This window comes from Bos javanicus, chromosome 8 (genome assembly GCF_032452875.1).
Source record: "Bos javanicus breed banteng chromosome 8, ARS-OSU_banteng_1.0, whole genome shotgun sequence".
Lineage (NCBI taxonomy): Eukaryota > Metazoa > Chordata > Mammalia > Artiodactyla > Bovidae > Bos > Bos javanicus.
The window spans coordinates 38999203-39025733 of record NC_083875.1 but is presented as its reverse complement, the minus strand read 5'-3'; the positions used below and the strand labels follow the sequence as shown (position 1 = coordinate 39025733).

The following is a 26531-nucleotide window of genomic DNA, read 5'->3' as shown; positions in this document are numbered from 1 at the left end:
ATTCACCAGGTAATTTAAAAGTTCCTTCCCTGTTTAACTATACAACAACCCAAATAAATGATCACCTCAAGAAAAGGAGTGGGTTCTTCTGGAAATTGAAGATTTCCATCACCTCTACCCCAATCCTGGCTACCTTACCTCAGGCCCATGGCACTAAAACTTTCAGCTAATTGGATAAAAAATGCTTATCTAAGTTAGAGGAACAATTCATAGACTTAGCTGAGCCAAACTTTCATTCTAGAACATTAGAACTAAGAAATTAAAAGATTCAATTACATTGAAAATGGTCTATACAGTCATATAGATTTTTCATATTTAACTTCATAGTATGGCTTTAAATATCCTAGTATTGACCTAGAAACTTGTATTGTAACCCAGGCCACCCACACTTCTGACCAATTGGCTACAAACCTTCAGGAATTTCTTAGTACTCCTTGAAATACCATAATTAATTGGAATGACTCACAGAACTCAGGAAAGCCCTGTACTTGTGATTAAAGTTTTACTATAAAGGGTATAAATTGGGATTGATGAAGTGAATAAGCACCAGAATGAGTCCTTAGAGGAAACCTGACGCTTCCATGTCTTCAGGATGCATCATCCTGACAGCACATAAATATATGATTACCAATCTGGCAGGCTCAGTTGTACAGTTTCAGGTGACCAGAGTTTTTATTGGGGTTTCATTACATGGGTATGATTGATTGAATTATTGGCCACATGATAGAACTCAATCTTCAATCCTCTTCTCTCTACAGAGATTGGGAGGACAGGCTGATATAATGTGACTCAACTCTCCAAACCTTAATCACATGGTTGGGTCTTTCCAGCACTGCTAGCCCCGGTCTTGAAACTACTGAGGGACCTATCATGAATAACGACAACAGTCCTTTCACTTGGGAAATTCCAAGGATTTAAAGGCTCCTTACAAGGAAGCAGAGACAAAGACCAGCCAATATTTTTTATTATACAGAAAAACAAGCAATAGGAAGCTGCTCTACAAAATGGTCCCTCAATCTCCACAAACACAAGCAAAAGTCATTGTGCCTCTGTGCTAGCCTGTAAACACTTCTTAGAAATAATTTAGCTGGTCAATGTTTCTAACTGCCACAAAAATCTCATGTAATTCACAGCATTGCTTCACCACCCAACATATATCATTCCATAACTCTTACAGCTTCCAGACTATTATTTACCCCAAATTCCTGATTATTAGAAACACCCCAATGATCAGCACCTAGAAAAGACACAGACTACAGTGGACATGTATAAAATACCTTCAAAGGCACCAGTGACCATTGGATTGAGGCTATACTAGAGATGAGACATCTACTCCACTCATTCCTGCATAAAATTTAAATATGTCTTCCTTAGCATATTTATCTATCTTTATCTATCCTATGGAAGAAGATAGCTAATTATTCCCATCTCTGCATATTCATCCTGCCTTCCATCAATCCTTGCTGAGCCGAGTCAATCTAAATCTTTACCTACTCTTAAATATTATCTCCTAGTCCTAAAAACTTGGGCTGAGAAGCCAGGGCACATAGAAATATTAGACACCTGTTGATTGGTACCTTGGCTCCCTCTTCTACAGTACTTAATACCATGGGGGTTTTATGGAGACAGAAAAAAATTGTAATGGAAATCAGTCTCCCACTACAAAATTATCCTAGACCCTGGCCAGGGCCTTTCATGAGGCTTTCCTGATGGGGTTGGGTGGGGAGTCTAGGGGAGTGGGATGAAGCTTTGCAGCAGCCATCCTGAACACCATCTCATTTGTTTCTAGCATGCTGTCATACTGAACTCTCCTCCTTCCTCTATGCTCTTCCCCACCTCTGACTCCCAACTTTTGACTCTATACCCCCAACTTTAAGCCTACCTTTGGTTATATGGATTTGTTATTCAAATCAAGTGTTCTCATCAAATGGCCCTTATCTTTTCCCAGTGGACTTAGTTTACCTTTCAATCTGTGACTTTGTGTTGCTGCCTATGAAAGCCTGATAAGCCCACCTGAACCTTATAGGAGAGGAGATAGGCACACATTTGGAGGAATGAGATTAGCTAGTTTGTAATGTATATAGTTGCCAGGAAGACAAACATTTATAACAATAAGAGCAAACATTTATATACTGTTTACTATGGACCATAAATTTTCCCAATTTCATTTCATTTTATTAATTTAGTCCTCACGATACCTCTGCGAGGTAGATTATTATTCCAATTTTACTGATTAGGAAACCAAAACGCAAAGAAGTAAAGCAACTTTCCAAAAAATATACAGCTAGTAAATGGCAGAGCCACATGCATGCCAGGAAAGAGGAGTCTCCTCAGAAACCAACCCTAACAACACCCTGCTGTTAGACTTCCAGCCTCCAGACCTGTGAGAAAACAAATGTCCTCAATTTGAGCCACCCAGTCTGTGGTATCCTTTTATTATAGCCCTACCAGACTAATCTCCTTCAAATTTTTACTCAAAAACAACCCCTTTGGCCACCCTATGTACAGTTTTAACCACTGTATCCTTGTTCCTGGGTTTAGCATCATATGTCACATTATATTTTTGCAATCTGTTTATTGTCTGCCTCTTCCACTAGAACGTGAACTTCATAAGGGCAAGATTTGTGTCAGTTCACTAGTTCACTAGTGTTCACTAGTATATTCCCTGTGTATAATGAAGTGTCTGGCATAAATTAAGTGTTCAAATGAATGACAGGAGGAAAGAGAGTCCAGGAGCTGACTGGCTCCATTCTCCTCATATCACCAAACTCCACAAGACAGAAAGGAGGCAGGGCTGGGACAATAAATGAAACCTTGTCTGTATGTAGAATGGTTTCAGCATGATGACAAATACCAACTTCTACAAACAGAGGAGCTAGAGTCAGAAAAGCAAGCCAAAGAGACATCTAAAATTGCTAAAAACTGGCGCAAGGCGGAGGTACGCTGTTAGCCGGTCTCCGCGCGGGTCTGGGTCGCGGAACCCGGTGGCTGCTGTGCGGGCGTCATGTCAGACAACGAGGACAATTTTGATGGAGACGACTTTGATGACGTGGAGGAGGATGAAGGGCTCGATGACTTGGAGAATGCCGAGGAGGAGGGCCAGGAGAACGTTGAGATTCTCCCTTCTGTAGAGCGACCGCAGGCCAACCAGAAACGAATCACCACACCATATATGACCAAGTATGAGCGAGCCCGTGTGCTGGGCACCCGAGCCCTTCAGATTGCGATGTGCGCCCCTGTGATGGTGGAGCTGGCGGGGGAGACAGATCCCTTACTGATCGCCATGAAGGAGCTCAAGGCCCGGAAGATCCCCATCATCATTCGCCGCTACCTGCCAGACGGGAGCTACGAAGACTGGGGCGTCGACGAGCTCATCATCACCGACTGAGCCGGAGTCAACCTCTGGACTGGGCCTCCGCCCGTGGCTCGTCTCATAGTCTTTTTATAGTCTTTATACGTGTAAATAGTAAATTCTTCAACCTTTCAACTCAAAAAAAATAAAAATAAAAAAATAAAATTGCTAAAAACTTGAGGGCATCTAGGCGACCAATGACTAACTCTACCCTATACCTGCTTGTTAAGGCTTGTGACTTTTACTTCTGCTTATTTTACCTACTCAGATATCTGTCTTCAGAATGCTTCTGCCTCCAGAAGCCTTCTCACTCTTACTTTAGCACTCTCGTCCTTAGCTAAGGCAAGATTGGTGGTGATTTGAGGAATGATATGCAAGTTTACCCAGGGTCTTCAAAAATTTTCCTTCCCTTAAAAGCTCGAGAGTCCTAGAAAAACAAATGCTTATAGTGTTTGCTCAGGTAGCAGCCAGGAGTCTCTCCAGGCTCCACCAGGAATCTCTTGCTTCTGCCTAACTTTGCTACTGTCTATAGCTCATTCCTGGCCACTTGATTTTCACCTCCGGGATGGCATCTTAGTTTTGGTTTCATCCCTGGATGCTTCTCTTGAATTGCCTTAAGCACTTTACCCAGAAGTCTCTTGGCAGATGAACCCAGCATCCTGGAATTCTGCTCCTGAAGAAGTGGATTTAAAGCAAAGCAATAGAGAGGAGGAGCTTCCCGGGTGGTACTAGTGGTGAAGAACCCACCTGCAATGCAGGAGACACAAGAGACGTGGGTTCAATCCCAGGGTCACAAAGATCCCCTGGAGTAGGAAATGACAACCCACTCCAGTATCCTTGCCTGGAAAATTCCATGGACAGAGGAACCTGGCGGGCTATAGTCCATTGGGCCATAAAGAGTCAGACATGACTGAGAGCCTTAGCACCAACAAAGAGAAATTCTGTAACACCCCCATCTCTCAGCCACCTCCCATCTACGCACAGCTTCTCCTCAACACTAGGGGGTGCTAGTCACACTGTCATTTTACCCTGTTAAACTTCCAACCATCAGTTACATTTCTTGATGATATGTTTATCACTAAATACCAAATCCATGGCCCCTCTTGAAATATGGATAAATCTTGCACCTATTCCTTATATGATAGAAGAGGACTTACCATTAACTAGGGTTTTGACCTTAACCTGTAGAACCTACTTGAAATACTGAGAATAAGGTCAGGGGGGAGTTTCTTTGCTAACTCCATAGAGTATCTGATTCCGTGTGTTCTGTGTATTCGTTTCAGGACTACGCAAGCAGAGGGGACTCCTTGTTCTGATGCAAAATGAGAAGAGAGAAATCCTTCTTTGAAGAAAGAGGTTGTTTGTGGCAGTGGAGGGAGAAGGAACAGGATCAATTATTGGGGTTGGTGGATCAAAAGCAAGGAAAAGAGGAGGGGCACGCAGGCTGAGGACTGGGGGTGGATGGAGTGCAGGCACAGTGGGATCTGAGGGCCACCTGTGCCTAGGAGCCTTGGACATGTATTTCCAGTTGGCCGGGGTGCTGTGGGCCAGGAGTATCACGTGCTATTTTGAGCTGGTGACAGTTATGGGAATGAGTGGGGAGAAGCAACCTAAACGTTCATTGTCAGAGGAAGGGATAGAAAAGATGTAGTATGTATATATCAATGTAATACCACTCAGCCATTAAAAAGAATGAAATAATTTCATTTGCAGCAAAATGAATGAGTCTAGAGATTATCATACTAAGTCAGACAGAGAAAGTCAAATACCATATAATATTGCTTACATGTAGAATCTAAAAAAAAAAAAAACAAACACTTCCCAGATGGCACTAGTGGTAAAGAACCTGCCAATCCCCTGGAGAGGGCATGGCAACCCACTCCAGTATTCTTGCCTGAAGAATCCCATGGATAGAGTAGCCTGGCGGGCTATAGTCCATAGCGTTGCAAAGAGTCGGACATGACTGAAGTGACTTAGCATGCACACACATAGACAGAATCTAAAAAAATGATACAAATGAACTTATTTACAAAACATAGACTCACACACTTAGAAAACAAACTCATGGTTACCGAAGGGGAAAGAAAGGGGAGGGGGATAAATTAGGAGTCTGAGACTGACATATACACACTACTCTATTTAAAATAGATAACCAGCAATGACATATTGTACAGCATAGGGAACTCTGCTAAATATTCTGTAATAACGTAAATGGGAAAATAATTTGAAAAAGAACAGACACATATGTATGTATAACTGAATCACTTTGCTGTACACTTGGAACTAACACAGCATTGTTAATAAATTATAGTTCAGTATAAAATAAAAATGGTTTTTAAAAGAAAGGAAGTACATCAGGAGCTACTCCAAAGCTAAGCAAGGGAGAATTCTCACAACATATCATCCTCTGGTCCCCAGACTCCGAGAGCCTCCAGCTCCACACCTCATTACCCTGCTTTCAATCATCTCCTAGGGAAATTCTTTGCCCTAGGCAACAGAGGCTCAGAAATGGAGGATGGGAAGGACAGAAGAGGCTCCATTCCTGGCATCCATAGTTAGATCCCTGAACATATTTCCCTGTAAAAATACTGCTCATTGAATGGCCACATCATATAGTTCTGTTGGAATTTTACTTCTAAGTATTATGGGTTAAATATAATTAACCACCATGTATAATATGGTTTCTATGGAGAATGCGTTGTGAGTTCCACATAACTCACTTCTACAAACAAACCACTGGAATTCTGGCACTCCAACAGGAGGACTGCCTGTGCAACTCTCAAATGAGAGAGGAAGATAAATTAATGTGTTTTGGGACTGTTGACTTCATCGGACAAGGAAAGACTTTGTGTCCTTTTTGCTTGAGAGCTTTGTTATATTGCCTCCTGATCATTCTAGAGATAAAGAAATATAAGAGAACAAGTGAAATATAAGAGAATGAGCAAAAATCAGAAGGAAATCTAATTTTAGCTTCTTTGGGTATTTTGATAATGAAAACTACTAAAGCATACCAAATAAAAGTGAGATCAGTACATTAAGTTTATCTAAATTCAGATTATTAAACTGTACTTTAACCACTGTAGTATAATTGTATGTGTGCATGCACATACACACAGATTAGGGAGAAGTGGAGAAAATGATTCATGCAGTTCTTCTTAGTGAAACTGAAAGTTTAGTTAACCCTGAAAAGATGCCATTATTAAGTGAGCTATAGCTCATTGTTTATGTGCAAGTTAGCCACCAGACCACATGTATCCTTTCTGGGGGCCCTTAGCAAAACAAGACATTTAACTTCTAGTACATGGAAATATTTTTACATTTGCAAGCGTTTTTTCTGGTAAAAGAAACCCCATGCAAGAGATGAAACAGGCTTTTAAAAATGATTCTTCAGTAATTAACATTTTTGCATAAAAGAAATGTCCTGCAAATATTTAAAGAGCATTCATAAGTGTCAGGACAGAGATGAAAAAAAAAAAAGTCCAGTAAACCTTGATATCATGCATTTGAGCACTTCCTATGTGCTAAGGGCTTTACTTCTATTATGTTCTTTAATCCTCACTAAAGGAAGAAATTAACTCTCACATTTCATCAATGAGAAACTTAAGGCAGAGAGACTAAAGAACTTGCCCAAGTCTTCAAAGTCTGCAAATAACAGAGTGAACACTTGAATCCAGGTGCAGATAACTCACAGCCAGGCTCTCAGCTACTCTGCTGCTTCACGAATGGCAGAAGTCCAAGTGCCACTATTAAACATTAGCCATTATTACCAAGAATTGCCCCACTGGGATCTTTATAGTTCAAGTATCATATGCAAAACACTCCCATAGGGTTTCTCTTTAGAAAAGAGTACACTTGCCAGAGGAAGGTGTTTCTGAATATCATTATCAGTAAAAAATCCTTAAACTTAATCTATACTTTTTGGGCAATAAACAATCTAAACAAGTACCATTTTTAGAAATAAACCATGAATAATGCAATCTGCATAAAAATAAGCATAATGTCTTGGAGGGATATAGATGCCCTGCTTGGGGGAGCTGGCAAACAGAGGTGGACAGGCAAACACAGGGGCTCAAGTGTGTTTACATGTGTGTGCACCTTGAGGCATGGTTCTGTTATCATCCAAGAGAAAAAGGGAGTCATGGTCTGTTCTATCTCTAGCCTTATACAGAGCTTGTTCATATTGGGAGGTTCAAGTCTAGTAACCCGAACTAGTTCATTGCATAACCCACTCTTGAGGCTCTGGTTAAACTGTGGTGGAAGTTTGGATCCTTTCCCCCAAGAGAGCCCATAAAGCTTAAGAGCTGTCAATTCTTTCTCCTGGCAGCTGATCAATGTCTATCAGTTCTTGTGGGTAGACCTTCATTGCTTCCTCTTCCCTCCTGGGAAATGACTGCTGGGCTTCTAAAGCTATCACCCTCCACATCTCCTAAAATGTAGTATGTCAGAATTGCAATCAGTGTGCACCCAACAGTATTACCAACCCCAACTCCCCACCAATTCTCAACCAAAGCTCCGGATATTCATGAATCATTATGACTACTTAATCCCAGCAAGTTCTACTGAATTGCCTCTAAATTTCTCTGGATGTGTGAATAGGGAAAGGCTTAGCTGCTCAGAACAGTTGTTAGACTCAGTACCCATGAAAGCAGGGTCTGAATCTGCATCTCAACCTCCACTGACTGGATGGACCCAGCAGAAATCTGTCCTCAGGATTTTGAATTGTCCTTCTGTAGTCATAGTCCCCATGCCTAGGGACAGAGGAGCCTGGTGGGCTGCAGTCCATAGGATCACAAAAGAGCTGGACATGATTTAGTGACTAAACAACAAGGGAGTAAAGAAAAGCAGAGACATTGCCTTCTTGCCAGGGCGAACAAACAGGTGCTCTGAATCCAGTGGTTCATAACAAAATGCTCGATTTCTCCTTGCTTGGCAGCAGAAGTTGATCTAGCTAGGATAGAAGTTAGATTCCAAGTGATCAGAACTGGAACGGTGTTTGCCATGTGATGTCAGGAGGTCAATTGAGCCAGTTAAGTCACAATTCAGTAGGGAAATCTTACATTTGAAAGCTGGCAAGACAAATAGCTAATATATAACCCAAAGGCCAGAAATTAGTATTTCAAAACAGACTTGAGAATCAGACAAACTGTAGTTCAGTTTGTTACAAAGGAAGGTAAAGAGCAAAGAAAGGTGTCTAAGGGCACTCTTGTAAAGAACCTTAGAGTGTTCGTAAGTGAAAAAGAAAGTGAAAGTGAAGTCACTCAGTCGTGTCCGACTCTTTGAGACCCCATGGACTGTAGCCCACCAGGCTCCTCCGTCCATGGGATTCTCCAGGCAAGAATGCTGGAGTGGGTTGCCATTTCCTTCTCCAGGAGATCTTCCCGACCCAGGGATTGAACCCATGTCTCCCTCATTGTAGGCAGATGCTTTACCATCTGAGCCAAAGGATATACAGGCAGGTTTGTCAGGTTTACAGCAAAGTGTGCATACTTCTTGCTCCTGCCCAAATGAGTTGGAACAGTTTCAGGCCCAGGGGTATGCAGCAGTGAGTTACACTATAGAAAAGCTCCTTCCTCAGAGCTGTGATATTACCTTGGCTCCATCTGAATATTTTTGTCTACTTTTACCTATATTTGATCACAGACCAGCTGAACTCTCAAGTCCCCTCTTTCAGATATTCTGTCTAAAAGCTTTGCAGATAAGTCTCAAGGTCCCAATCAACTCTCACTTAAAGCTTTGCAGACCTAATTGCAGGTCGACTGGCAAACAAGATATGATAAAACAAAAATCTGAAAGCCTTTTCATGGTCTTCAAAGCTTAGATCATCAGTCTCAACTTATTATAGCTTCCCGTGCTTACCTCCTCCTAGCTTCACCAATCTTTTTGTTCCCTGATCATTCCAAGCTCCCCTTCCACTCCTAGACCCAGGCCCTGCCTCAAGTCCTGTACTTTATAGGGTTCCATCTACCTTTCCTTCATTCATGTCCTTCCCTGTAGGGTGAGGTCAAAAGACAAGGGCCATGCCACTGAGACCCAGTACCTCCCACCCTTTTAGATCACACTTGGGATTCCTAGGACCACAGAAGGCTCTGACCAAACAGCCTCGAACCTGCCCCTAGAACCTGCAAGGAGGTTTTCCTTCATCCTCCTGAGAGAACCATCCCCCCCACATCTAGATTCTGTGTTATGTAGCATATCGTGGAATATAGTGACACAATGTAGTTACTGAACAAAAAATCAAATTATTCAACATATTTGGTTAGAAATATGAAGAGTTAAATTAAAAGCAGTGCCTTCAGCTGTGCCCTGCCTGAACGTCAACTCACTAAAATTTCATTAAACCAGAGTCAGGGAAACTCAGAGCTCAAGTTACTCCCAAGACAACTTTAGTTCTTGTCTCTTTTGATGAAAATCCAGGAACTTGCTCCTAGTCTTTCAATATATGCAGTGCTTCAAGGTTTGAGGATTAAACCCAGCATTTCACAAGTCCATTGCCAAATTAATGCTACAACACAAACTTTATCATTGACAGTAAAGACTGTCTTTTAAAAATATTTTCCAAGTCAGAATGTCAATCATATTCGGACTGTGGTGCAGAGATTAGAATATTTAGCACTTGCAATCTTAAAATAATTGCTCATGGACACTGGGCTTGCTGATACAAACTAAATGACAAATGTAAATTAAAATGACCAGATGCTATATGGCTATTCAGATGCTATATGGCTATTCAGAGAAGTGCAGCTGTCTTTCAAAACTTACCTCTGCTTATCTACATATTTATGTTTCTCTTTCTAAGTTCAACCGCTTGGAGTGTGTGGAGGTCCATTTTCTTAACTCAGATTTACTAGAAAACAACATGAAGCAAAACTTTCCGCTAATTCTTCATTGAGGATTCAGTCCCAGGGAGGCAAGAAGGAAGGGAAAAAGCAAATACGGCAAAGAAGAAAAAGGTAAATAGACACTTTCTTGTATTTACTGAGCTCACTAGACCTTTAAAAGAGACTTCACAAGTTGTTTGGTAATGTAGGATATCTCCAGAAAGGCATTCTTGGAATTACTGCATTTTGGAATCTTTGAAGGGCAAGAAATTCATCTTTCAGCTTTTTTTCCGTGTCTGGTTTCCCATATGGCATCAACTCAGTGCTGTTCCTGTCATGTAAAGACAAAGAGATTTTGATACTTCCTACTGTGGACTGGAAGAAAAGCTTTTATTAACCGATACTTGCATGGCAAATGCCAGAGGATAAATTGATATGATTTTGTAAAGATAACCATATCCTGCCCACTAGCCATTACTGGGACTGTCACCAGACTGGATGAATGGGGACTCACCATCATCCAGAACCATGATCCATATGGTTTTGAGAGAATATAGAAGTGAACACTGAAAGGGAATATGATGGGTACCACCATCCCCACATCCTTCCAGTCCAATAGTAGCACTAATTACTGCAATCTTTCCTCAGGTGAGACATTGTTTCTAATTTACATTCTTGAATGGGAGGGTGGGAATGGTCAGTTTCTGGAACTTCCACTTGGCAGTTCTAAAAATAATGGTCCTTAATCTACATAGTGGAGGGAACATATATAAGAGTTCTGATATCTATTCCAATTGACACCTACTCCATTTATATATTCAAGGACTAGGAAAGTAACTACAGACTACAGGGCAAGTCTGCTGACTCATTGTCCTACTGTGAATTGGACTTGGGCTAATACCCCGCTTATCATCTGGCTACTGTAACTTATGCTCTAACTAGAAGACCAGGATAGCATTTTGGTTCTCCTAATATCGGTGTCGGGCTTCCCTAGTGGCTCAGATGGTAAGAATCCACCTGCAAATGTGAGAGACCTGGGTTTGATCCCTGGGTTGGAAAGATCCCCTGGAGGAGGGCATGGCAACCCATTCCAGTATTCTTGCCTGGAGAATCCCGATGGACAGAGGAGCCTGGAGGGCTACAGTACATGGGATTGCAAAGAGTCGGACACAACTGAATGACTAAGCACAGCACAGCACAATATCAGTGTCAGTGCCAGCTCAAACCTCATATCTAACAGATTTGAAAAGCCTGAGTAGTTGCCCTTTCCTCTGGAACAGTTACTCTGGTAAATGACCGAAGGTCCCCTTAGGGAAGAATCAGAAAAGACATTTATCATATATATCTATGGTGGCACTGACAGACTCTTCCTCATGGGGACAGGTCTCCCTATCAGTAAATGAACTCTAGGTCTATAATCCCATTTAGTTCTAGAAACTGGGTGATTTTTTCACTATAGCACTGATGTCAGCTTTCCAGCTCTCAGTTTTCTATTACACAAATCAAACAATGCCCAGGTCAGTTCTCCATCTATCTTACCCCTAAAATCACCATAAATCCATGTAGGCCTAGTCACTCCGATTTCTACTCTGACTTTGATGCCCATGGCTGTAATTGTGTCCATTGTGACTCTGAGAATTAAGTCCTGCCACTGGTCTCTGTCATTCTGAAACCCTACCAGCCTTATTAATATCACGCAGCCTAACTTTTACGCCACGTATACAGTCATGGCCAGCAGAGAACAGGCACCACCAAGCTTCCTAAAGAAACTGGAGTACCTAGCACTAGTATATTTCTTATTGCTGTAGAGATGGGAGTGAGCTCTGGACCCTTCCAGGGTATATAATCAGTGATAAGCTCTCCGGTTGTACATAGTAAATCCATTCTAACGTTCCTTATCTGGAGCTGCCAATGAGGTGTAGTAGAGGCAGTCTTTGAGGAGAACAAGTATTATCTTGTTAGGCACATTTACGTAAGATCACTGCACAGACTCTAGGAAAGGAAAGAGGAGGCTGCTTTCCTTTAGCAAAGAAAGCAGGTAGATTCCACTGGCCCAGAAACATTCCAGGAAATTTTTTTAGTTCTTTCTTAGGTATAACCACTCAAATATCTTCATTACAGACAGGTCTTCCTGCCCTCTTTCCCACCTGGGTCCTGAGATTTTCATATAGCATATTAATGGATGCTACAAATTTAATTTCCTTTACCTCTCTACTGTCTTTATAATTATAATCTGTATCTGATTTTCAACTCATTCTACTCTGAGACCAGACTGCTATTGACACCTTTGGTTTTCAGAGGATCATTTAAGTTAGCAAGGAGCTGCCCTGAGTCTATCATTTTCTTTTAATAAGACTTGCACTGCCACCAAAAGCAGCCACCCCCACATAACAAATCTCATAATTACCATTTACCACATTATAATCTCACAGTGTCTTGCCTTCTGCCTTGCATCTCCTTCCAACCAATCAGGGGTGAAATTTCATTAATTGTGACCTCACTGCCAGGGGTTATTACCCCCACTACCACTGAGCAGTAGGGTCTCTATTGCCTTTAGTCAAGTAGGCAATTCAACTCTAAAATTCCATCCTGAGAATTTGCTTTTTGGGACCAATCCTGGAATCTGTTGGGGCATCCCAGGTGGCACTAGTGGTAAAGAACCCACCTGCCAACACAGGGTGACATAAGAGACACAGATTTGATCCCCGGGTTGGGAAGATCCCTTGGAGAAGGGCAAGGCAACTACTCCAGTATTCTTGCCTAGAGAATCCCATGAACAGAGAAGCCTGGCAGACCGTGGTCCATAGAGTCACAAAGAGTCAGACTTGACTGAAGCAACTTGGCACGCACACCCACATGCACTGGGATCTGTTTTCTTAGCCTCAGTTCCAACTGAATCTAGGCTTTTGTGCCATTGTTTTATTGGGAGTGCAATTCTACAGAAAAAAGAGGAAAAAAGAGAAGTCAGCCAGGGAAGGAGAGGAGGTAAATACAAAGTAGAGCATTAATAAGTTGACCATAGCTCCATAATGCATACAATGAACTGTCCAGTCATCATGGGACCTCTCTAGAAAAGCCATAAAAGCTACAGTGTCTTGAAATCACCTGTTAGGGAAAAGAAAGGTGGGCAATTTATCTACTGATTGCTTTGTGTTTCCTACTCTCTTCAGGCAAGTTTGCCTCATGTAGCATGAATGCCCCTTCCTCCACATTCCCTCTGAACATCTACTGGTTCCAGATTGATCAAAGAGGTCATAGAGTTACTGTGATAAGCAGCGAAGAACCTTGGAACATGATGAATCTATGAAGACATATATAATCTAGGTCTTGCATAGCCATAGCACAAGTAGGGAGAAATGTCATCTCACAACTTTGAGCCACTCAAAGTTATTGTTAAAACTCTCAAAGAGAAACAAAGTTGGATATGAGTTAAAGCAGTAAAAACAGATTTATTCGGTACCTACTGCTATAGTTAAGAGAGTCCAATGTAAACTAAGCTCAACTTTGATCCATGTAGAGGTGACTGGGCATTTTAAAGGGAGAAAGATTAACTGGAGAGAGGAAGAAAGTAAGTAGAAGCTCAACAGAGTCAGGCAAGAAGAAAATTGTGTTTAAAAAAAGGGTAGCGAGGTTGGTCTATAAGATCACAAAAAGCCAGACACTATGGAAGCAACTTAGCACACACAAACACGTGTACATTTAGTCCCACACTTCTCTAAGAAGCCTGGAGGTTTTAATAGTTCCTGCCTGACTTACAGCTGGAAACCTCAGCCACCTTAAAATAAGACCCCTGCTTTTGCCTTCTAGAGCCACATGTAGTCTCTTCAGTTTTCAACTGTCCAGACCTCTAGGTATTCTCTTCTGACATCCATTGACTCCAGCAGGCCAGCCCTGACTCACCAAGCTAGCTCAGTGTCCCAGAGCCCTAGTAGGGAAAAAAAAGTTCAGAAATCCCAGTAAGAAAATTATCTTCCTTTGCAATTGAGTACCATCTCCCCAATCCTGAAAAAAAGTACCATCTCCTCAACCCTGAAAAAACAGCAAGAAAAACTGTAAAACATCTCCTCAACTCCTGACTCTTCTCTGAAAGACACTGCAATTAAGATTAATTAAGCTTCTAAACCTCCAAAGGTGTAAAATAACTCTGGTTTCTTATTGTTCAAAGAGAAATTGGCATTTTGTTGCTGTTGTTGCTGCTGCTGTTTGGCGGGATATCAGGCATTACTGCCTATCTATTATAAATTCATGTTTTAGTCTCACTGACTTCATTTAACTGGCTGCTGGTTTATATATTTAAAGTCAGTTTAACGGCAAAGCAACTTATGTAAAAACTGAGAGGCTGCCCCTCTGAAATTGTTTAATACAGATATAGAGCCAGCAATCAGACTTACCTCTGAATTCTAATTCAACTCTGTGAAAAACCTACCTATTGTGGCAACTCCCTATTGCAAAGATGCATTTGGACTTTTTAAAAATCTAGCTTCAAATTTTTAAAATAAATCTGAATATTAGATTGTCAATCTCTATCATAGAAAACCTGGACCAAGAGAATTCTTTTCCAAAGAGTTATTTCTCTAATAATAATCTATTGGACAGATAGATTGTCCAATAGATTATTGACAATAATCTATTGTCAATAACAATAATAATTGTCTATTAATCCTTGTCTATTAACCTAAATAGGTTATTTCAACCAAATTTTGCTAGAAGACTGTGGGCCAATGAGAAATTTTGCCCATTTGCTCATATTTAAGTCATCCTTGAGTTAAATATTTTGATTTATCGTTGAGTTAAATATTTGGACTAATTGCCCACCTAAGAAATGTTTGGTTGGTATTTTATACACACACACTCACACCACACACACACACACACACACACACACACACATATATATATATATCACATCTTCTTCAACCAGTTGTCTGTCAGTGGGCATTTGTGTTGTTTCTATGTATTGGCCATTATAAACAGCATTTCTGTGTCTTTTCAAATTAGAACTTTTGTCTTTTTGTATATATATTTGGGAATGGGATTGCTTGATCATATGATAGTTCTATTTTTAGTTTTTTAAGGAGCCTATTATACTATTTTCCAGAGTGGCTGTACCAATTTACATTCCTAGCAACAGCGTAGATAGATTCCCTTTTCTCCACACCCTCTATGGCATTTATTATTTGTAAACTTTTTGGTGACAGCCATTCTGATAGGCATGAGGTGATAGCTCATTGTGGTTTTGATTTTCATTTCTCTAATAATTAGAGGTACTGAGAATCTTTTTATGTGCCCATTGGTCACCTGTATGTCTTCTTCGGAAAAAAATATCTGTTTAGGTCTTCTGCCCATTTTTTGATCAGGTTGTTTGTTTTTTCAATGTTGAGTTATATGAGTTGTTTGTATATTTGTCGTCATATTGTTTACAATATTTTTTCCCCAATCCATAGGTTGTCTTTTCATTTTGTTTGTAGTTTCCTTTACCATGAAAACGCTTTTAAGTTTGCTTAAGTCCCATTTTTTAAAATTTATTTTGCCTTAGAGACTGATCTAAGAATATATTGCTATGATTTATGTCAGATAATGTTATGTCTATGTTCTCCTCTAGGATTATATGGTTTTAGGTCTTATGTTCAGGTCTTAAACCATTTTGAGTTTCTTTTTTTATATGGTGTGAGGGAGTGCTCTAATTTCACTGATTTATATGTAGTTGTCCAACTTTTCTGAGGGCTTCCCAGGTGGCTTAGTGGTAAAGAATCAGCCTGCCAATGCAGGAGACACAGGAGTCATGGGTGTGATCCCTGGGTAAGGAAGATCCTTTGGAGGAGGAAATGGCAAACCATTTCAGCATTCTTGCCTGGAGAATCCCATGGACAGAGGAACCTGGTGGGCTACGGTCCATGGGGTTGCAGAATCAGACATGACTGAGCAACTGAACATGCACACACGTCCAGATTTTCCAACAACACCTGTTGAAGAGACTGTCCTTTCTCCATTGTATTGTATCTTCTTGCCTCCTTTGTCATAGATTAACTGGCCATAGGCGTGTGGGTTTATTTCTGGACTCTTCTGCTCCATTGACTTCATGTCTTTGGAAGGGTTATGCCTCCAGCTTTGCTCTTTTTCCTCAAGATTGTTTTGGCAATTCTAAGTCTTTTGTGGTTCCATATAAATTTTAGCATGATTTGCTCTAGTTCCGTGAAAAATGTTGTATTTGATAGGGATTGTGTTAAATCTGTAGATTGCTTTGGGTAGTACAGTCATTTTAATAATATTAATTATTCCAATCCAAGAGCATGGATAATCTTTCCATTTCTCTAAATTATCTTCAATTTTCTTTATTTGTGTTTCACAATTGTCAGCGTATAGGTCTTTCATCTCCAAGGTTAAGTTTATTCCTAGGTATTTTTTGATGTGACTTTAAACAGAATTTTTTTTTAACTTTCTCTTTCTGATATTTCTTTATTAGTCTAAAGAAATGTACAAACTTGTGCTTTTAGTCTGGTATGCTGCTACATTGCTGAGTTCATTAGTTCTAATACTTTACTTTCTGTGTGGAGACCTTATGGTTCTGAGTATCATGTCATATACAAATAGTGTCCTGGAGAGAGGCATAGCAATCCACTCCAGTATTCTTGTCTGGAGAATCCCCATAGACAGAAGAGCTTGGGGGGGCTACAGTCTATGGGGTCGCAAAGAGTTGGACACAACTGAGTGACTAAGCACAAATAGTGTCAATTACATCTTCTTTTCTAATTTGGATAACTTTTACTTCCTTTTCTTGTCTGACTGCTATGGCCAAAACTTCCAATACTGTGTTGGATAGAAGTGGTGAAAGTAGGGATCCTTGTCTTGTTTCTGAATTTAGCAGGAAGGCTTTTAGTTTTTCACCAGTTAGTATTACGTTGACTGTAAGTTTGTCATAAATGGCTTTTATTGTATTGAGATATGTTCCCTCTAAACCCACTTAAAGGAGAGTTTGAAAATTAGAGATACCAAGGGAACATTTCAGGCAAAGATTGGCTCGATAAGGGACAGAAATGGTAGGGACCTAACATAAGCAGAAAATATTAAGAAGAGGTGGCAAGAACACACAGAAGAAATGTACAAAAAAGATCTTCATGACTCAGATAATCACAATGGTGTGATCACTCACCTAGAGCCAGACATCCTGGAATGTGAAGTCAAGTGGGCCTTAGAAAGCATCACTATGAACAAAGCTAGTGGAAGTGATGGAATTCCAGTTGAGCTATTTCAAATCCTGAAAGATGATGCTTTGGAAGTGCTGCACTCAATATGCCAGCACATTTGGAAAACTCAGTAGTGGCCACAGGACTGGAAAAGGTCAGTTTTCATTCCAATCCCAAAGAAAGGCAATGCCAAAGAATGCTCAAACTACTGAACAATTGCACTCATCTGACACGCTAGTAAAGTGATGCTAAAATTCTCCAAGCCAGGCTTTAGCAATACGTGAACTGTGAACTTCCAGATGTTCAAGCTGGTTTTAGAAAAGGCAGAGGAACCAGAGATCAAATTGTCAACATCCGCTGGATCATGGAAAAAGCAAGAGAGCTCCAGAAAAACATCTACTTCTGCTTTATTGACTATGCCAAAGCCTCTGACTGTGTAGATCACAATAAACTGTGGACAATTCTTCAAGAGATGGGAATACCAGACCACCTGACCTGCCTCTTGAGAAACCTGTATGCAGATCAGGAAGCAACAGTTAGAACTGGACATGGAACAACAGACTGGTTCCAAATAGGAAAAGGAGTAAGTCAAGGCTATATATTGTCATCCTGCTTATTTAACTTATATGCAGAGTACATCATGAGAAATGCTGGGCTGGAGGAAGCACAAGCTGGAATCAAGATTGCTGGGAGAAATATCAATAACCTCAGATATGCAGATGACACCACCCTTATGGCAAAATGAAGAAGAACTAAAGAGTCTCTTGATGAAAGTGAAAGAGGAGAGTGAAAAAGTTGGCCTAAAGCTCAACATTTAGAAAACTAAGATCATGGCATCTGGGCCCATCACTTCATGGCAAATAGATGGGGAAACAGTGGCAACAGTGGCTGAGTTTATTTTTCTAGGCTCCAAAATCACTACAGATGGTGATTGCAACCGTGAAATGAAAAGACACTTACTCCTTGGAAGGAAAGTTATGACCAACCTGAACAGTATATTAAAAAGCAGAGATATTACTTTGCCAACAAAGGTTCGTCTAGTCAAGGCTATGGTTTTTCCAGTGGTCATGTATAGATGTGAGAGTTGGACTATAAAGAAAGCTGAGTGCCAAAGAATTGACGCTTTTGAACTGTGGTGTTGGAGAAGACTCTTGAGAGTCCTTTGGACTGCAAGGAGATCCAACCAGTCCATCCTAAAGGAGATCAGTCCTAGGTGTTCGTTGGAAGGACTGATGCTGAAGCTGAAACTCCAATACTTTGGCCACCTAATTCGAAGAGCTGACTCATTGGAAAAGACCCTGGTGCTGGGAAAGATTGAGGGCAGGAGGAGAAGGGGACGGCAGAGGATGAGATGGCTGGATGGCATCACCGACTCAATGGACATGGGTTTGGGTGGACTCTGGGAGTTGGTGATGGACAGGGAGGCCTGATGTGCTGCAGTTCATGGGGTTGCAAGGAGTCAGACACGACTGAGACTGAACTGAACTGAATGTTGAATTTTGTCAAAGTCTTTTCCTGCTTCTATTGAGATGATCGTGTGTTTGTCTTTCCTTTTGTTAATGTGTTGTATCACATTGATTTGCATATGTTGAAGCATCCTTGTGACACCGGAATAAATCTTGATCATGGTGATCACAACTTGATCATGGTGTATGGTACTTTCTTGTAGTGTTGGATTCTGTTTGCTAATATTTTGTTTAGAATTTTTTCTTTTATATTCACCAAAGATATTGGCCCATAATTCTCTTTTTTATAGTGTCTTTGGCTTTGGTATCAGGGTGACAGTGGTTTCATAGAAGGAATTTGGGACTGTTTTCTCCTCATCAGTTTTTCAGAATTGTTTGAGAGGGATAGGTGTAAGTTCTTCTTTGTATGTTTCATAGAGTTCTCCAATGAAGCCATTCAGTCCTGAACTTTCATTTGTAGATAGTTGTTTTTCTTTATTATTATTACAGATTCTATTTCACTTCTGGTGATCAATCTGTTCAAATTATCTGTTCTTCGTGGTTTGGCTTTAACAGGCTGTATGTTTCTGGAAACTTGTGTATTTCTTCTATGTCCAATTTTTTGGCATATAACTGCTCATAGTATTCTCCTTTATTTTTGTATCTCTGTGTTTTGTTGTTGTTGTTGTATTTCTGTGGTATCAGTTGTTATTTTTCCTCTCTCATTTTGTTTATTTGGGTCCTCCCTCTTGGTGAGTCTGACTAGAGGCTTATTTATAAAAATAAGATTTTATTTATCTTTTCAGAAACCAGTTCTTGGTTTTATTGACCTTTTCTATTGTTTTTTTTTTTCACATTCTATTGTTTTTTAATCTCGAATTAATTTATTTTCTCGCATGATTATTATTTCATCCTGCTGCTGGTTTTTGCTCTTTTTTTTTCTAATTAAGTGATAAATTAGGTTATTTTCCTGTTTTTTTGAGAAAGACCTGTATCACTATGAACTTCCTTCTTAGAACTAATTTTGCTGCATCCCATAGATTTTGTAAGATTGTGTTTTCATTTTCATTTGTCTTAAGGTATTTTCTCATTTCTTCTTTGATTTCATCATTGACCCATTGGTTTTTTACTAGCATGTTGTTTAGTCTCCAATCTGTTCATTCTTTTCTTGTTTTTCTTTCTCTGCTTGATTTCTAGTTTCACACAGTTGTGGTCAGAAAAAATGTTTGAAATCATTTCTATTCTTAAAGTTTGTTGAGGTTTATTTTATGATCTAATATGTGGTCTATCCTAGAGAACATCCCATGCGTACTTGAAAAGAATGTGTATTCTGGTTGTTTTCTTTTTCTTTTTTTGAAGGGGGTGGCTGTGGTGTCCAGTAGATATCGATTACATCTACTTGGTCTATTGTGTCATTTAGGACCTCTGTTACTTTATTGATTTTATTTATGAATGATTTGCCCATTGATATCAGAGAGGTATTAAAGTCTTCTGCTGCTGCTGCTGCTGCTGCTAAGTCGCTTCAGTCGAGTCGGACTGTGCAACCCCATAGAGGGCAGCCCACCAGGCTGCCCCGTCCCTGGGATTCTCCAGGCAAGAACACTGGAGTGGGTTGCCATTGCCTTCTCCAACGCATGAAAGTGAAAAGTGAAAGTGAAGTCGCTCAGTCGTGTCCGACTCTTATCGACCCCATGGTCTGCAGCCTACCAGGCTCCTCTGCCCATGGGATTTTCCAGGTAAGAGGACTGGAGTGGGGTGCCATTGCCTTCTCCGATTAAAGTCTTCTACTATTATACTATTGTCGATTCCTCCCTTTTCTGGTTTTTGGTATTTGTTTTATATATTTAGATGTACCTATATTTTTGTTGTTGTTTGGTCTCCAAGTTGTGTCCAACTCTTTGCGTCCCCATGAACTGTAGCCCGCTAGGCTCGTCTGTCCCTGGGATTTTCCAGGCAACAATACTGGAGTGGGTTGCCATTTCTGGTACATACATATTAACAAATGTAATATTCTTTTTTTGTATTGGTCCCTTTATCATTATATAATGCCCTTCTTTGTCTTTATTCCTAGCCTTTGTTTTAACTCGCTTTTGTCTGATATGAGTTTTGCTACCCTTGCTTTCTTATAATTTCTATTTGTATGAAAAATCTTTTTCCATACCCTCACCTTCAGTCTGTGTGTCTTTCACCCTGAAGTGAGTCTCTTGTAGGCAGTATATTGTACGTTCTTGGTTTAAAAAAAAAAAAAAATCCAACCTGCCATTTATGTCTTTTGATTGGAATATTAAGTTCATTGACATTTAAAATAATTATTGATAAGTATATTCTCATTGCCATTTTAATCCTTGTTTTCCAATTCTTCTTTGCTCATTCCCTTTTTTGTTTTTCCTTTTGTGGTTTGATGGGTTTCTTTTGTAGTATACTTGAATTCCTTTCTTTATTATTTATGTGAATCTATTGCATATTTTTGAACTCCATAGTATGGAGTTCAAGTGTGTTGTGACTCATGACTATATCTACTCCCTTTAAACTGATAATCATTCCAGTTCAAACATTCTAAATTATCTACACTTTTATACTCCCCTCCCCCGCACTTTGTGATTTTGGTGTCATATTTTAACATCTTCATGCTTATTTTTCACTGCTAATTGTAGCTATAATTTGCTTTTACAATTTATTTTTTTAATCTGTGTAATGGCTTATTCAAATAATCTTCAATCCTCTTATATATGTCTTTCCCATTATGATTTTCACTTTCCTATGGAATCTTGCTTCTTTTTTATTTCACAAAGATTCTTCAATAGTTCTCTTAGGGTAGGATTAGTGTTGCTGAGTTCTTTCAGTTTTTTGCTTGTCTGAGAAGTTATTTCTCTCTCCTTCTATTCTAAATGTTAATCTTTTAGGATAGAGCACCCTGGTTTGCAGGTTTTCCCGTTTCAGGACTTTGACATATCGTATCGTGCTACTCCCTGCAATAGGTTTTTATTGTTGCTTTATAGGCTTTTGAAGTGCATTTATTTACCAGTGTCAGAGTGGGGAAAAATGAAATGGGAATGACTTTCTCCTGATTTTCATAAGCCATTCTAGAAGCTATTACAGTGAAGCATATGGGTATATAACCATTTCCTTTGCCTCAGAAAACATCATTGAGCAGCAATAACAAAAATATCTTTCCTGGATGATTTTCAACAAAATTACAATATTTACAGTAGATAATATCTGTGGTTATAGTTGCTGGGAGAAAAGGAACAGATTGTAAATTTTTCTAACCTGAATTTTTAAAAGCAAATTAAAAACTTCTTTTATATCTGTAACTTTATGTGATCATTATATCATATTTTAAACCTCAATGAAAGGTTTGGATTTTCAAAATAGGGAGAATTTCTGAGAACAAGCACACCAAAACCTGCCAACACACAAGAGCCACTCCAGATTTGTGGACAAACCAGCCAAGCAACCACAGGCTTCTTTGCTTGTATGCACATAATGAAGGCCAAATCGAAACAATTATTTTTCAAAGTGATTCAGTACACTCTTCCTTATTTTTCTAAAGCCAGTATCTATTCCTAAGATATTCTTAAGATAAAACATACATATAGATTCTATCTCTTTAGGTTATGTATACAAAACTCTTTCTTTTCTTACCATCTATTTTTAGAAATTATTAGTTTGAATTATTGAGTTCTGTGTTTTTTCAGGAAAACATTTTGTCTTAACTATCTCGCTTTAGAAAACAAGTTCTTTATTTAAGCTATTTTAGGATTTAATCTGATTTATTAAAAGGAAAAGGAGCTCTGAAAATAATCTCATCTAGAGTTTTTTTACAAAGTAAAAAGGACAAGTCCATTGCATTCTTTCTCACAGTGTTTTCTCTATGCAGTGGTTTTTTTGTTATCTATTTGTCAGTGTGCTGACTAACATTTTTAGATAATTGTGTTTTCTAAGATTAATATTGATTATGTGGCTATAATTCATTCAGCTGTTAGCAATCTGAACTTCTACCTGGCTGAAGCAAATGTTCAATTCCTAAATTAGTTCTGGATTGGTTTGTTTGTTTTATAAATAGCAATTCACCCTTTATTTAAGGTATTTTACTGCTTGTAATTAATAGCAAGTTGTAATATTAAAAGGAAAGTGGATAACAAGACAATTTTAAGTTCATGGGTATAGTATCATCCCATAGATTCATTGTATCCCGATCCCCAGAATTTATCTGCTGAAGTCCTAATCCCCAGTGTGATGATATTTGGAGATAAGCCTTTAAAGAGGTGACGAGGTTAAATAGGCGGGAGAAGGCAATGGCACCCCACTCCAGTGTTCTTGCCTGGAGAATCCCAGGGACGGCGGAGCCTGGTGGGCTGCAGTCCATGGGGTCGCACAGAGTTGGACACGACTGAAGCGACTTAGCAGCAGCAGCAGCAGGTTAAATAGGTCATAAGGGTAAGATTCTAATCCAACATGATATCCTTATAAGAAGAGAAGGAAACACCAGGGATGCACCAAAACAGAATAAAAGACCATGTGAACATACAGTGAGCAGGCAGCTATCTGAAAGCCAGGGAGAGAGGCCTAGGAGAAACCAAACCTTGGACACCTTGATCTTAGACTGCCATCCTCCTAACTGTGAGAAAATAAATTTCTTTTGTTTAAGTTACCCAAGTTTGTGGTGTTTTGTTATGACAACCTTAGAAAACTAATACAAATCTGAGGCATTTAAATCACCAAGTATTTTTAAACCACAGATAAATGTCTATGAATGATAACAGGAAAAAAGAACCACAGGAATCTTGCAAATAATTTAACAGAAAAATAATAAACTGGTTCTATACACAATAGCAAATAGAAAGACCATGTGTCTAGATGCTTTAATGACTACACCACAGTTAAACTGATTGCTCCAAAGCTAGGCTACTTTCAGAGTAACCAACTTAATCACCATATATGGATTGGGACTCAGCCCAGAAAAGATACAAAGAAATCATACTTCCTCTGTGCACCTCTCTTATTGTTTTGCTTGGACTTCTTTCTTCAAAGGAGACATTCAGGGGCATCTATTCTATTTCTACTTAGATTTCCAAACTATGGGACATATAAAAACCCTCAAGCAATATTTTAACGGTTAATTTGCTAAAGTTACTGAATACAAAATCTGACAAGGCCATGACCCTATCTCAATTACATCCACTGTCCTTGAGTTTCTTTCGACCTCTTTGACAATTATAATTTATTCAGCATATATGCTGACTTTGGATAAAGTTGTTGAAGATAATTTCAATGCAATGATTTCAGTCACATTCATTCCTAATCCATTATTTTCCACCACCAATCTATGACTAATTCAGAATAGCTGAAAAACCTCAAGGAATATATTTTTAATATGATCCTGCTTTTAAAAATTCACACTTTTCTTCAGTTTGTCCCCATAATCATGATATCAGGAAGCTAAATGCAAACGTATTTTGGCTTTTAATTTTTGGCTTTTTAAAACTATATGCATGGAGTATCTCAACATATGAAAAAAAAAAAAATCCAGTAGCTCTCATTCTTTCATCTCTTCTCATTCACATGTCATCCCAGTCTCTTTATCAAAGATCCTATACCACACTGTGAGCCAAGTGTCTGCTCATTCTCCCCCAGCTTTTTCACTCCCGCCTCACCTCAGGAGCTTGGTCTCTCGTCCCCTCCTGCATTTGTCCATGCTATAGCAGCTTCTCTGTGGTCACATAACTCCTAACTACTGCCTCCACAGTGAGGTTTGGTTCACTTCACTCCTGGTGGCTTTGTGAAGTCTAGGGTCACCGTCATCCCTCACTACATCCTGTTTTTCTAGTTACATTGGCCCCAGGGAGAAGTGCGGTGGTAAGGCTGCTCTTCTGTTTACTGCCTTGTCTTCTTAATTCCCTGCCCACTGTCCCCACAACACCAAGCACATAAGGCTGCAAAATGGGTGCTATGCTTTCCTGAAACATTGTGGGAAATATAGAGTGAATTACAATATAGGAAAAAACATAGAACTGGATGCTATAGGTCTAAAAGAACAGAAATAAAGGTCCCCTTGGACCAGCACTTTAGTTCTAGACTTGCTTTGACTACTCTCTGTCATAGTTCACTTTTACCCTCCTTTCCTCTTCACAGTGTGGTATTAACCCTACTTTAGAAATATTCTAGTCCCTAACACACAAGTGATTTCCTAGTCCTGGGCTCTCTGCCTTGTATCCCACCTTCATCTACAGCAATTCATCTGAAGCTGAACAGTTCCCCAAATCTGCATTGCTATCCCAGAGAAGGCAGTGGCAACCCACTCCAGTACTCTTGCCTGGAAAATCCCATGGATGGAGGAGCCTGGTAGGCTGCAGTCCATGGGGTTGCTAAGAGTTGGACACGACTGAGCGACTTCACTTTCACTTTTCACTTTTATGCACTGGAGAAGGAAATGGCAACCCACTCCAGTGTTCTTGCCTGGAGAATCCCAGGGACAGAGGAGCCTGGTGGGCTGCTGTCTACGGGGTCCCACAGAGTCGGACACGACTGAAGCGACTTAGCAGCAGCAGCAGCAGCATTGTTATCCAGAATAATAGCCCTTGGGATCTTCAGCAGAATTTCGGGACTCAAAGCCTACACCCTTTCATGAAACTTTTGCTATTTTAGAGAACAGTTATGCCTCCTCACAGTTCCTAAGGGAGTTTAGTAGAAAATATACATGCACACATGTACACATTAGTGTGCACAGAGCATATGCACACACATGGTTACACAAATGCATACATATTCATACATGTGTATATGTGCCAAACGTTTCCCAATAAATAGAACAACCAATCTCTCATCAATATTCTTAATTCATGAAACTGTGGAACACTTAGGAAGCTTTTATTTATTTTGTGTGTATGCTATTTTTGGGGGGTGTTTTTATCTTTTAAGAAGCTTTTAAATTTCGTTTGTCTTATAATTTTGACTAGATCAAATTCTTATACTGGACTTCCCCCTAATTAATCTCTGAAAGAGGAGGAGGAATAGCAGAAAACTTTTTAATTTCGATAAACAGATCAACTTGAGGCCGTGAGTAAGATTTTTGTTTTCATTTATAACACCACTACATAGAATTTTAAAATCCACTTTTTCTAAAACGGACATCTATATAAATATGTGTATACTTTACTATACATGTATGGTAAAGCGAATATATCATGAGTATATAGTTCACTAAATTTTTACATATCTAAACCCTGCTGTGGCTCCTACCTAGATCAAAACACAGACTATTACCAAAACCCAGAAGTTTTGCTTTTACTCTTACCAGTTAACACTACAAATTTTGTTACTCCCCAAAGGTTTGACATCTAACAATATGGACTAAATTTGCATCTTCTTGAACTTTATATGATCTAACATCCACTGGATCATCGAAAAAGCAAGAGAGTTCCAGAAAAACATCTATTTCTGCTTTATTGACTGCCAAAGCCTTTGACTGTGTGGATCACAACAAACTGTGGAAAATTCTTAAAAAGATGGGACTACCAGACCACCTGACCTGCCTCTTGAGAAATCTGTATGCAGGTGAGGAAGCAACAGTTAGAAATGGACATGGAACAACAGACTGGTTCCAGATTGGGAAAGGAGTACATCAAGGCAGTATATTGTCACCCTGCTTATTTAACTTATATGCAGAGTACATCATAGGAAACACTGAGGGCATGAAGCACAAGCTGGAATCAAGATTGCTGGGAGAAAT

The 26531-nt window shown here is 39.6% G+C and overlaps 1 protein-coding gene and 1 long non-coding RNA gene across 2 annotated transcripts; one reads left to right on the top strand and one right to left on the bottom strand.

Moving 5' to 3' along the window:
• The first annotated feature begins 2903 nt into the window (after positions 1-2903).
• LOC133253409 (DNA-directed RNA polymerases I, II, and III subunit RPABC2-like) lies at positions 2904-3472 on the top strand. The gene has a single exon (XM_061427043.1). The coding sequence runs from the start codon at positions 3005-3007 to the stop codon at positions 3386-3388; it is 384 nt and encodes a 127-aa protein (XP_061283027.1). The 5' UTR covers positions 2904-3004; the 3' UTR covers positions 3389-3472.
• Positions 3473-10303: 6831 nt separating this feature from the next.
• LOC133252600 (uncharacterized) lies at positions 10304-12946 on the bottom strand. Its single transcript, XR_009737990.1, has 2 exons — positions 12578-12946; positions 10304-10501 (listed from the first exon to the last, which is right to left on the bottom strand). It is a non-coding gene; the product is annotated as an uncharacterized LOC133252600 (long non-coding RNA).
• Positions 12947-26531: the final 13585 nt, after the last annotated feature.

Coding starts and splice junctions, on each gene's coding strand:
- LOC133253409 (XM_061427043.1), top strand. CDS start 3,005: ATGTCAGACAACGAGGACAATTTTGATGGAGACGACTTTGATGACGTG.